The sequence below is a fragment of the Capra hircus genome, chromosome 15 (assembly GCF_001704415.2).
Source record: "Capra hircus breed San Clemente chromosome 15, ASM170441v1, whole genome shotgun sequence".
In the NCBI taxonomy this organism is placed as follows: domain Eukaryota; kingdom Metazoa; phylum Chordata; class Mammalia; order Artiodactyla; family Bovidae; genus Capra; species Capra hircus.
The window spans coordinates 31,432,585-31,446,205 of record NC_030822.1 but is presented as its reverse complement, the minus strand read 5'-3'; the positions used below and the strand labels follow the sequence as shown (position 1 = coordinate 31,446,205).

General features: G+C 46.1%; 1 protein-coding gene across 3 annotated transcripts in view; it reads right to left on the bottom strand.

The window, feature by feature from the left end:
• CLPB (ClpB homolog, mitochondrial AAA ATPase chaperonin) overlaps positions 1–13,621 on the bottom strand; it is a 143,060-nt gene that overhangs the window by 107,550 nt on the left and 21,889 nt on the right. For 2 of the 3 annotated variants that reach the window (XM_013969731.2, XM_013969732.2), the window contains exon 3: positions 4,060–4,146. In XM_013969731.2, the coding sequence (XP_013825185.2) occupies positions 4,060–4,146 (87 nt within the window). Of the gene's footprint in view, positions 1–4,059; positions 4,147–11,020; positions 11,026–13,621 lie in introns of all 3 variants that reach the window. The other variant, XM_018059407.1, reaches the window with a different exon arrangement.

Here is a 13,621-nt window from a genome sequence, read left to right as displayed (position 1 = left end):
TGTGTTTTCCCAAGTAATTAAGCCTTCTTGCTTATGAACTTGTGACTAAGTAAAGCATCACTGAGAAGTTGTAACATCAAAGTGCCTTCCACCGTCTGTCCATGTTTAGTAAAATTGGATTTCTTTCCGTTCTTAAAGAAAAACTAATTGAATTTAGCTGAAGGCTGGGTATATTTGCACAAGCCAGTAGAGGCTGTGCTAAGTTACAGTGGTCATCCTTGGACCCTGTGGCTTAGGCCTTTAGCTGGGCTGGGTCAGAGTGCAACATGGAATGAGGCACCCAGATTTAGGCTAAACAAGTGCCTGTGGCATGAAGCTTATGGAGCACTCACTGTGGAGAAGGGGCCCGCCCCTGCCGACTACTCCTCAAGGCAATACTACACCCAAGCTGTTACTAGGCTGGTGAAAGGACTGTCCTCGCAGAATGTTGGTAAATCTTTGGCAGAAGGCCACTGAAGACAATGGCCATCACAATGCTCAAGTCCTTGATGTTAGCAGTCCAAGTAAGCTTCTTAAGGCAAAGGCTGGGATGCTTACTTAGTATCTGAAGGCACTCTAGCCCACCACATCAGCACCTGACACAGTATAGTGTTTTTTTTTAAAGCTGCTGGATGCCTAACATGATAATAAAAAGGTACATCAGAACCAAGTTCCTTTCTTCTGAAGAACCAAAATTCTCTGTATCCTTTTTTGCCTGGTCAGGAAACTTCAAACTAAATTCATACTCTATTCCACAAGTTACCTGACTTACAGAGAGTACAGCCTGGTCCCATTTATGTAAAATTAGACACACACAGATATAGATATATAGTGACTGGTTTCTAGACAGAAGAAATTCAGCTGATGGCTCCTTGATTCTCTATATTATTTTTACAAAAACAACAAACCTATTTCTGGAAAAGAAAATCTCAAGTTCAACCCTGATAGAATTATCTTTCCTTTTACCAATATGATTTCTGATCTTGATCCAGTCTTAACTCTCCTGTGTACATCTATGTTTGTATTTTAATTTAAGTCACCTCAAACCCTTTTTGGACATAAAAGGAGGGGATAAATTTTTTTTTTGTTCTATAGCACTGTATTTTCTGCTGCTGCTGCTGCTAAGTCACTTCAGTCGTGTCTGACTCTGTGCAATCCCACAGACGGCAGCCCACGAGGCTCCACCGTCCCTGGGATTCTCCAGGCAAGAACGCTGGAGTGGGTTGCCATTGCCTTCTCCAATGCATGAAAGTGAAAAGTGAAAGTGAAGTCGCTCAGTTGTGTCCGACTCTTAGTGACGCCATGGACTGTAGCCCACCAGGCTCCTCTGTCCGTGGGATTTTCCAGGCAAGAGTAATAACACTTTCTCCATTCTAAATTAAATAAAATAATAAATACATATATATATGTACATATAAAACTTCACAAGAAGTTATCTCCTTAAGGATAGAGACTATCGTGTTCATATCCCCAAGGACTTAACACATTAAGCAGCCAGGCACTGAAGGCAGTAGAGGGTGAAACGCCTGGGCTCTTCTCAGGATATCTCCCTTGAGCTTGTGGGCTGCCAACACTGGAAAGGAGGTACAGGTTCTCTGTTTTCTGCCTTGAATCCCAGGTTGCTGCCCCTCTACTCTTCCTTGATACAAACTCAATTCAAAGGTGGTGGCATTTCAGGCCTGGTCAGTATGATTCCAGACCAACTGGTGACTGATAAGATGAGGATCAGCACACTTCTAATATGGAAAAACACTGGCAGACTGTGCTGGGATAGACACAATAACTCTTCAAGACCGCTCCCACACCACCTTAGGAATGTGGCCTATCCACCCTGAGCAGTATATTCCTGGCATACCAGGTTCTACTTTTACTTTTTTTCCATTAGCACTTCTTATCTCCTAACATATATAGCTTACTTGTGCATTCTATTTACTGTTTATTGTTTGTTTCTGCCTCTTTCTACCCAAGGACCACCACTTGTACAGAAATAAGCTCTTTGAGGACAGGGATATTTGTCTATCAAGAACAGTGCCTGGTAAAAAGAAGATACCAAACAATTTTCGTGATATAATAGATAAATCTAACCTGAGAGTATGCTGTTTCCTGTAAAAATCTGTCCTCGCTGGGTACTGGAAGGAAGAGGAGGGCATAAAATAGAAGCTTAAAACACTAATAATTACTCCCAGGAACCAAGTAAATACAAGCTAACACTCTCACTTTGCTCAATGAGCATCACTGATTTGCTATTGGCCCTGGATAAAGACAGAGCAATCAGTTAAACCAACAACTCATTAGATTGAGAGAGAAGTATCTTCAAAGCACATCTACTAGCTATCTGCTCACTGACTGGCATTACTCTTAATTATAGTGTTATTTCCTATCCTGTATCAATGCTGAAAATATCACACATAGAAGGGTTCACACCCACTCCCTTTTCTCCACCCTTGGTTATCTCTTGCAGATAGAGATACTTGCAAGCTGGGAAAAACTGGTGGGTGGGAGTGGAGGCAGGGGAAGCAGGTTATCAGTGGTAGAACAAACACGTGTGATTGTGTGTGGACAGGTCTAGCAGCAGAGAATAACTTCTCACCATTTATAACCTGTAGCACATACATTATCTCATCTGACTCTCACAAGAATACAGTGAGAATTTATCTGCCCTACTGTCAGATTCAGTCCCCTCACGCCCTCTGCTTTGGTAACATCCTGTCCACACTGCTCTGACATCACTGATTACACTATACTCTGCTTCTCTACCTGCCTGTCTTTTCCACATGAGACCATGAGCTCCCAAGGCCTCTGATTCCTCAGTGATTAACACAGAGCCTGGCTCAGAGGAGTTATCTACCAAATGTTTACAGAAATAGTTGCTTTCAGGTGAAGAAACAAGGTGTCCATAGAATTCTGAAATTCAACCAAGAGTCGGAACCAGGACTGGACTCTAGGCTCTGACTTGTAGAGCCAATTTACATCGATTTTTCTTTTAAAGACTATGTGCTTGGCACTGAAGAGGCAAATAAGGAGACAGAGTGCTGAGATCAAGTTCATGACAGAGGAGCAGAGGAGAGAGAACTAGCTCAGTACAGCTAAGTCTCTCAGCCAGTCTGAGGCAGTGCCACCTCGACATTATAAAGTCCCAGTACGGTTGAATTCTACCACCGTTATGACTCTCACAAAGGTGGTCAGTACTGGCAGATAAAAGCCTTAAAGATCTGCTTGAAGGGAAAATGAAAATTGGCACCTCCCACGATCAATATCAGCGGCTGCTACTGAAGTGCCCAGTCTGCCCTCTTTGAAAGCATCTTTTTCTGCCTTTTCAGTCAGTTCTTTGCACAATCACAACTAGAGACTCAAAGCATCCAGCCTGAGCCTGGGATCTGGCAGAGGGAGGCAGCAGTGAGTTACAGTAAAACAAACTCTGCAAGCAGTCAGACCAGGTTCTAAATGCTATCTGTGTGACCTCAGATAAATCACTCTGCCTCTCTGGGCTTCAGCTGTCTCAGCGGCAAAATCAATACATATCATGTGGATGGCTGTGAGTAGTAGAGCTCACTCTCTGTACAAAGTAGACTATTTCAACCTTAACCCAACAGCTGCATGCTGGGGCACTAGGGGAGCGGGCAGGAAAATAGCAGAGACTGCAATGAGAGGGCAGAACACTCCACCTTCCCTAATTTCTATCAAAACTTCCAAAGGAACAGGCCAAAGAAGCCCTTGCCGGGGACAGTGACTGCGGACTGCTCAACATGAAAAGACACGATGGCAGAATCATGATGATAACTTGAACATGTATACTTAACCCCTAACAATAGGCTTCTCAAACATTTTGTTGCTTCAGTAAAGCAAATGACTCGCCTAAGGTCACAAAGTCAGTGAATGATGGAGCTGGGATCCAGAGCTAGAGCTTCCCACTCCACATCTCCTGAATAATCCATTGCACCAGGTGAAGAACAGTCCTTTAGGCTGAGGCCATTTCCCTGCCTCTGGAGAAGACAGCAGGGGGACAGGCGAAGAGTAGGAGCAGGCTCAGGATCATGGTCTGCAGAGTTCTGGCAAAGGGAGGGTGGAAGGAGCTCTCACCTGTCGTTTCGGTTGATGGCTGCCACCATTAGTGCTGTCCAGCCAAGTCTGTGCCTTGCATTGACATCTGCACCTTCCGACAACAGTCTAGAGAGAGACAGAAATATTTTCAGTGTATGGTTTATCATGGACATAAGAGTGGAAGACTTGAAAAATCAACACGGGAGGCTAGATGGATTTGGAAATAGTTATGGACCTCTGAGAGTCAAATACCCATGACCCCACACTTCCTCTTCCTCTCTCTCTTCCCTTAAATGAGTCTGCCTTCACTCTTATCCTTCCAGCCTTCTGAGCAAAGAATGTGCCTTCCCTCCAACCAGAATGCTCTCTCCCTGACTCTCTGCCTATTTTAATCCTACTTTCATGGGAAGTACAAAGTACAGTCCTGGCTTGGGGGACTCTCCCCCAACAAGGCTCTCCTGACGCATCCAGTCCACAGATCTCTGTCCTTAGAATTCCACCATGCTTAGCACCAAATGTCCAATGACACTTCTCATCTATGTAGCTAGTAGTTTATAGAAGGATCCCACTTCTCAAGTTTATCTGTATGGTGGCTGTTTGGAATTGGAACTCTTTGAACACAAGGAAAGATGGAAAGAGTGTTAGAAATGCTAGATTAGGTTTCTAGGAAAGTCCATGTGAACCTACTTGACTCTACATGCCAGCGCCTAGCATGTGGTAGGAGCTCAGCAGCTGCTGGATAAATGAACAAGCATGAGGTTTGAACCATACCTAAAAGCCTGGGGTATTTTAGGTCCTGGTAGCAGGGGACCCTATAATGTGGGGGTAGATAGAGAGAAGGGGAGTAAAGAGAACCAGCTCTTACTGAGCACCTCCCACAAGCAGGAACTGCCTGGGAACTTTGCATACATTCTCTCGTTCACTCTTCACACATGCTTAAGGAGCTGACATTAATCTCCTCTTTTCATGGATGAGGTAACAGGCTCAGTGAGGTGAAATGACTCAATAAAGGTCACAAAGCTAGGTAAGGGGCAATACTGTGACTGGAACCCAAGTCAATAATGGCTCTGAAGCCTGAACCCCTCTCACCTCACCACCCCTCCTCTACACTGAACCTGGCTCCATGGAACATGGAAGACAAAAGACTAAATGGACTCCAACAAATCAGCAGGATATGCACTTGGTCCTGTGCTGATTTCTGCAATGGGGGTGTGAGAAGACAGGGGGTTTGCCCTTGGGAATTTAGTTGTGGAGGGAGGACTCAGGATAATAGGAAACTAAAGCATGTAGTGTGTGGTCTCCCACCAGAAGTGTTGTAGGAGGCCAGGAAAGGAGGAGACCAGCAGTCCAGAGCGTTTCACCAACAAGGCAGAAGCTGCGTATTAGGAATGGGTGTTTGGGGGAACTGGGAGGCTGTCTACTCATCAATGGGTTCCAGACAAAAGGGCACTGGCAGAGAGTCCAGATGCTTGGGGTTGAGTCTTGGCTCCATTCTTATGCCATAAACTGTAGTAGCTGCCCCTCTGGACCAAGCCAAGTCTAATGCCTGTGCTGTTGAATAAGCAGGTGATGAAGGCTCGGGAGGATGAACAGACACAACATGTACTCATTTGTTCACTCAGCCTGTGAACTCATTTGTTCCCTGCCTTTGCAGGCAATGAGACAGGCAGTTAAAGCCTGAGGGGAGACAGACCAGCAAGCACATCACCACACATCTGACGAGTGCTAGGAAGGGGGCTGCAGGTTGCAAGTGTACAACCAGGGAACCTAACCGAGTCTTAATGATCCATCAGGCCTCTCAGAGGAAGTGATGAGAACAGGCAGCCAGACAAAAGAGGGCAAGGGAGGGGAGGAGTGTTTCAGGCAGAGGTAAAGCCTCTCAATCAGAGTAGAAGGCAGCACGGGGTGTATGAGGCCCTGAAAGAGGTCTTGCACAACTGAGGCACGAAGTGTGAGGGTAAAGTGTTGAGAGAGGAGGCTGGGAAACCCTCTTCTCCCACCTCTAGTTTGAAAGTTTTCTTCTGGGCAAAATCCCTGGCCTCTTACCTTACCACTTACTGTTAAGCATCTTTTATGCAGAAATAAATGCCCACAGTCAAAAATATTAGAGGTTAAGAACCCTGGGGGTAATTTTCTGAGACAAAAATCTCTTTTTGGACAAAACCTTCCCTTGTTTAGCAGGTCAAGTGGTGCCATGGAGAGCGCAAGGTTCTGAGAACTGAGAGACTGGAGTTCTGATTTCAACTGTGATTCTGGCTGGCAGGCTTCAGGTTTCTGGCCCTCAGTCCACAAGACTAGAAAATCAGGAAGGACTGAAGCAAATCAGAGGTTTCTGAGGGAAAGATATAAACTCTGTCTTGAAGAACAGGAACAATTTAGAGGAGGAGGAGGAAATGCACGCCAGTCCAGGCAAAAGCCATAAGATACTGTTCAGAGGCAGAGGAAGCAATGAGAAGGTATACCCAAAGAGACCACCAGGCAGATCCATCCATGTGACAGTTAACAGCACAGGAACAGGCAGCTGCCAAGATATGCAGGGCCTAACAGAGGGTCTCAAAAGCCAAGCCAGGAGGACAAGGCAGTGGGCATAAACCTTTTCGAGCCATGGACTCCTCTGAGAATATGATCAAAGCTGATGATCCTTTCCAGAAAAGTGCACAGGTACACATACACTAAAAAAAAAAAAACAACAACACAAAACTTTCTTTACATACAGCATCCAGAGGTTCACAGGTCCTCAGGAAATCAATAGTGGACCCGACATTAAAAACCCAATCTAAAGGGTTGACAAACACCTGGCATGTGGTCCTGGGCTCTTGCATCTGAGTCAGACATCACAAATCTCTCTTAGCAGCTCTTTCCTATGGAGCCCTTGAGAGAGCCTCCTCAACACTGGCTCCAGTTAGCCACCATCAATAAAAGAAAACCTATTTGCCATTCCTTAGAGGCTCACCATAGGCAAGTGGGGTTGTCACTGAAGTTTGGGGTAAAAGAAATTATAGAATTAACCTAATAGCTTAAGCAAGCTCAGTCTGAAAGGAGACAGAATAGAAAACGGGGACAAGGAGACCACTTTGGAAGCTGCTATAACATACACCAAGGGAGATGAGCTAACACAGGAATTTGGACAGAAGAAACTCAATGAAGCCAAAACCCTTTATGCCTGAATTGGGTCAGTGACCCACGTTTCCCTGCCTGGGCCCTGAGAATTCTGGAAGCAGCACTCTTCTGGAGGCAATGCTGAAGAAAAAAGATTGAGATGCTTTCTCTTCCTGCCCCTTAAGGGTTGAGTGTAGTGTAATAAAAAGGTGAATGAGAAGGCTCTGGAGTAAGTCAGACCTGGATTCAAATTCTAGTCCAGCTAAATAATGCTGAACAAATAAATTCTGAGTCTCAATTTCCTCACCTATCAAGCAGGGACAATAATTTCTGATTTGCAGGGATCCCAGCCCAGTACCTGGCATATAGCAGGTACTCATTACAGAGCGGTTTTTGCCTGCCACCCTAACCTATTTTCCTCTCTGTGATGGAACAAAGCGATCTGGCCTCAAGTTGGTAGTAGCAAATTGGCAAGTACCCAGGGATTCTAAGACAGGGTCACATAGGATGACCTGAGTAGTTTGGCCAGGCCAGTTCCAGGCACTCTTTTGTTCATTTATTCAACAAACAGGCACACACATACTCTGTGCCTGGCTGACGCTGGCTACTGAGGAGACAAGACAGAAATTCTTTTTTTCCCAAGACCTAAGCCAAGCAGGGTTTTCTTTTCTTTTTTTAATGTGCATGTGTGTATTTACTACTTTTTCCCACAAATAACTGCATTTTAAAATATGTTCGCATTGCTAAGTATATAATCATTCCATTTTAAATTGCAACTTAATTCTCCACAACACATCCATCAGAGATATTCCCTCTCTGCTCTCCTAGGCATACCTACCCAGGTAACATCCATCTCTAGGTCATCAAAAGCAACACTCAAAGAACATCCTGTTGCATATGCCCTTTTGGACCTGTGTGAGTCTTCTCACACAGGTTCCTGTGTACCGTGGACACTTGGCAGCAGCCAACTTCCTAATCACTGCAAGTGCAATAGGTATAAGCGGATTTCATGCTATCCTTTTAATCTGTATGTCTCTGATTAGCAACAATTTGGAGCTACTTGTTGTATGCATATTAGCATGCTGAGGTTTCCTTTTTCTGTACACTTCTGTACAGGGTTTTCTTTTAAGAGGAGGAAATGCTGGGAGAGAAGGCTTCTCCAAACTTGCTATCCTTTCAATGAACAGAGTAGAAAGAGCGAAGGACAGAAGATCTGCATTCAAGTTCTAGTTCTGCCACCTCCTGACACCCCAGAAAAGGTATATTATCCTCTGAGCCTCAGTCTCTTTACAGGCCCACTCCATGGACAGAGCAGTCTGGTGGGCTACAGTCCACAGGGTTGCACAGGGTCAGACACAACTGAGTGCACGTGCGTGCACGCGCACACACACACAGACACACACACACACACACACACACACACACACGTGTACTGCAATCTGAGAGAAAGGGTTTTGCAAACCCGAAGGATCATTCCTAGGACGTAAATCTTACTGCAACGGTCCTGGAGTCCAAAGGCTGGAGTTTAGATTCTGGTTCTGTCACTAATTAGCTGTGACACCGGGGCTATTAATCCCTACTATGCAAGGTGGTTGTAAGGATTAAAACAGATACCACAAGGCAGAACTCCATAAGGAGCGGGGGTACCTGGTGAATCAAGGAAGGACCAGAACAAACAAAAACTACAAGTGACCCCAACTCCAAACAACTTTTCCCCTTTCAGAGCTGAGTGGGCCCTCCCCTACTTCCCTCAGGGTGCAGAGCAGCCCCAAAAGTTAGGGTTTCACAAACCCAGGTCTCCTCCATTTCATTTTGTTGCTTTGCAAGTGAATGCCCAGCAGGCAGTCATTTCAAAGTCCTGGGACAGCTGGGCGGGTGGATGCCTGCTGAGAGCAGCTGAAAGGGCCTCTGAGGCCTGAGAAAGCCACCCTTGCTCTCCCCTGCGATTTTCACCAACGAACAAAGTGCGGCAAGTGAATTAATCTCTTTTAAAAAGAGCAATGCTTGTGACAGAGCACGGTGTCTCCGAAAAGGTTAGGATTCCATCATCCCTGAGATGATAAGTGGAATGCTTAATGCAGGTTGCCACTCAGGGCAGAGCAGCCTGTGGCCGGGGGCTGAGGAGTGGGGGTGGGCACCGCAGGCCTTTCTGGGCACACTCCAGACTTGTGGAAGGCCCTTCTCTAATGAACTAGGTCTCCTGCTTGGCAGGGCAGTGGTGGGTGACACTAATTGGGGGTGACCCAGGGGAGATGATGGAGAGGAAACCACACACTAGCAGTCCAGAGCTGAATTCCAGCTCGTGTACAACTCCCAGGCAGTAGTGCAGGGCATGAAAATAAATGACAGACCCCTCGGTTCACACGCAGGCTGTGGCATTTATTTTCCTGCCCCCCACTACTGCCTGGGAGTTGTACATGAGCTGGAATTCATGGTGGGCAGCCGTGGACGAACGAGTGACTCAGCCTCTGTGAATCTCGTTTGGCCTCATCTGAGTGACAGCTCATGCTCTCTGAGCCTGTTCCACAACTGTTAGAAATGGGAGAGGACGCCACCAGCCCTACTCCGTATGTCACGCAGGGGCGCCATGAAGAAACGACAAGACAAAAATATATAAAAGCACTTGGTATGCAATAAAGCACTATACAAATGGAAGAACCTATTTTATTGTTATCATCATTTTCTAATGAGTATCTACCCCATTTTATGGAAGTAACAGTAAACTAGGATGATACATCCAAGGTGCACACAGAACTTAGAATATAAGTGCTCCAAATTTTCTGTGGATTGGTAGGATGGCCTCAAATTCCCAGGCAAGGGCAATGGTAGAATAAAGGTTTCCTGCTTCTTGGCAGGACAAACCTAGACAGTGTGTTGAAAAGCAGAAACATTCTGCCAATAAAGGTCCGTAGAGTCAAGGCTATGGTCTTCCCAGTGGTCATGTACGATGGTGAGAGCTGGACCATAAAGAACACAGAACACCAAAGAATTGATGCCTTAAAACTGTGGTGCTGGAGAAGACTCTTGAGAGTCCCTTGGACAGCAAAGAGATCAAACCAGTCAATCTTAAGGGAAATCAACAATGAATATTCACTGGAAGAACTGATGCTGAAGCTGAAGCTCCAGTATTTTGGTCATCTGCTGTGAACTGCTGACTCATTGGAAAAGTCCCTGATGATGGGAATGATTAAGGGCAGAATGAGAAGAGGGCATCAGAGGATAAGATGGCTGGATGGCATCACCGATGCAATGAACATGAACTTGGGCCAACTTCGGGAGATGGTGAGGGACGGGGAGGCTTATTGTGCTGCAGTCCATGGGGTCACAAAGAGTCGGACACGACTGGGCAACTGAACAACAGCAGCAGCAGCCGCAAAGCTGATGATTTCCACAGGAGAGTAACGAACCAAGGAGGGGCAGAAAAGTAGCAGCTCTCCCATCTATCTTCAGGAGAGTCCTGAAGGCTCTGGACCAAACAGGCAGCAGCGGTTACCTCAGGTGCGGAAGGGAGTCAAACTTTCACTTCCTACTGTGAATGCTTCTGGATTGTTACAAGTTTTGTTGCTGTATTTTTTATAACAATGAACATACTATTACTCCTTAAAAAGAAAAAAACTTTCTTAGGAAAAGAAAAACTTTGGACCTAGAGACTTTTATACTCAGTGAAGCAAGTCAGACAGAGAAAGGTAAATATGTAATATCACTTACAGGTGGAATCTAAAAAAAAAAAAAAAAAAGATACAAATGAACCTTTTTACAAAGCAGAAATCAGGGGCTTCCCTGGTGGCTCAGTGGTAAAAAAAATCCGCCTGCCAATGCAGGAGACAAGGGTTTGATCCCTGGTCCAGGAAGATCCCACCTGCCTTGTGCCTACTAAGCCTGTGCACTGCAACCATCAGGCCTGCTCTCCAGAGCCAGAGAGCTGCAGCCCTGGAGCCCCCACGCTTCAGGGGGGCAACCGCTGAGACCCACACACCTAGAGCCTGCGCCTCGCAGCAGGACTAGCCGCTGCAGCGACAAGGCAGCCCGCTCACTGCGACTAGAGAAAACTAGCCCCGCAGCAGTAAGGACCAGCACGACCGAAAATAAATAGATAAAAATATTTTTTAAAAAACCAACAGAAATCAAGTCACAGATGTCGAAAACAAACTTATGATTACCAAGGGGGAAAGGCAGTAGGGGAGGACTAAATTGGGAGCTTGAGATTGACACACACACACACTATCTATAAAACAGATAACTAATAAGAGCCTATTACATAGCACAGGGAACACTGTTCAATACTCTATAGTGGCCTGTAGGGAAAGCGATCTGAAAAAGTATGTATACGTACATCTGACTCACTTCGCTGTACAGCAGAAACTAACACGTTGTAAACCAACTATACGCCAATAAAAAAATCATTTGAAAATAGAAATCACTTAAAAAAAGAAAAAGAAAGACCTGCCCCTTCTTCTTCCCAGAAGCCTTCCCTAAGAAAGCCGTGGCTTATGCTAGCCTGTATCTACAGCTGTCAGTTTCCCTGTCCCACAGTCCCAGTAGTCAGCATGGCCCCCTAGAAATGCCTTGTGTCTCGACTCCTGGCGCTGGCACAGCGGCTCAGGGGCTGGACAAATGCATGCCTGTGGCATTCTACAAAATGTCTACACAGATCTCTCCCCTATACTCACATGCCTGTCTTTTCCCAAGAACTCGGGTCCTGCATATATGTGGAAGGTGTAGGTGTAGCTTCTCACTCTCAGGGCTGAGGATACTTAGACACAGGCCTGGGGCTGGAGGCCATGGGTTTTAGTCATGGCTCCCTCAACAACTAGCTGTGTGACCTGGACAAATCTGTCTCTTTGGGCCTCACTTTTCTCTGTGGTAAAATAAGGGAACTGAATTAAATGATTTCTCAAGTCCCTGCCAGAACTAAAATCTTAGGATTCAAAATATGTACAGCATCAAAGAAGCTGGGAAGTGAACTCCTAGCAGTCACGGGCACCAGCATGACTTCCAAAGAAGAGAGAACTCCTCAGGTTTGCTGTTTATTGGCGGGAGGGAGGGAGTCCCAGACAGGGATACAGGATAGTTTTGAGTAATTCCAGCTTGATGAGCTCTTCTACTCAGGGGAGGGAGGTACCACTTGGTTTTTCTTCCTTCTTTATGACCAATCAATACAAAGCGGCCACTGAACTGCTTGCATTGTTCCAACTGGTTTCAAGACCCTCCACATGAACTGCCCTCAGCTGCAGCTGGGGAGGGGCCTGAAGGGTGGGGAGCCCTGTCCCACCTGCACCAGAGGCCTGGAAGCAGTGAGCCATGCAGACTCAATCATGATTGCTATCTGGGCAACAGGGCCCTGGCTGGAGCCTCGCAGAAGGTCCTGTTTACAGTAATAACAGCATCAGGCCCTGCTTTCTGAGCAGAGGCAAGGTGCCTGGGGCTAGAATCCTCACGCAGCCTCCATCTGTGCCTTATCTACAAGGTTGCCCTGGGCCGGGAGGGGTGGGGCGAGGCAGGAAAGGCTGCTCTCAGAACCCGGCCAGGGTTAGGCAATTCCAGGCAGGTCCCAGCGCTACAACTCCACAGACATGGGGCTTCTCTGGCATTTTTTGCTATCAGTCCTTGAACCGAACACTCTCCTTCAAGGGTGTCTCAGGGCCTTGCCCCTAGGAATCTCTCCAGATGCTCTCATTCCTGGTGAGGCGGCCCATCCCAGCACTGCCATATCTGGACTACTCCAGAGGGCAGTGGGTGGGCAGTGAGAGGGGAGGACTGGCACTTATGCAGCAATTACAAGTAAGGTGCACTGCGTAACATACCTGCATGCTTCATAACCAGTTAACTTCCTATCGTATAGTTTTTCAGTTTCTGAATGTAAAGAAGGATGTGCTGAGATCAGTCTACCCAATCCTTTCTCTTTATAGATATACATACAGAAGCTCAGAAAGCACCAGCCTTGGAACAGCCTGATATGGACGTAAGCCCGCACCTGTCTCTTCCAGACTGTGTGACTGTGGGCAGGTCACGTTAACCTCTGAACCTCAGCCATCCTACCTTACCAACCTGGTAACTGAGGTAACCAAAACTGTACGTGCACTTCTAGTGTTAGCTATCATCATTACCACTGTTCTATGTGTTCAAAGGCACATAGCGGAGGAGCTGTATCAGAACTTCACTGAATACCGCTGGATTAAAAAAAATAAAAGCCAAAGCTGCGGGGGGGGGGGGGGGCATCCTTTGTCCCATCTTTCTTATAGTTTCTAGCAGGAACTTGGCATACATTTAAAGCGCGTAGATTATTATTTTTTTAACTTTTTATTTTGAAATTATTTCAAACTCACACAGCAGTTAAAAAATAGCATGCACACACATACACAAAACTCAGGTATATCCTTCACTCAGATTCTCATTACATTTTGCCTCACTCCTTTTCTTTCTGTTTTTTCCTAGACCACGTAGGACTCTAAGCAGGATACCGAGGACTCTCTGATGAATTCTACAGTGTTCTTGCCTCCAA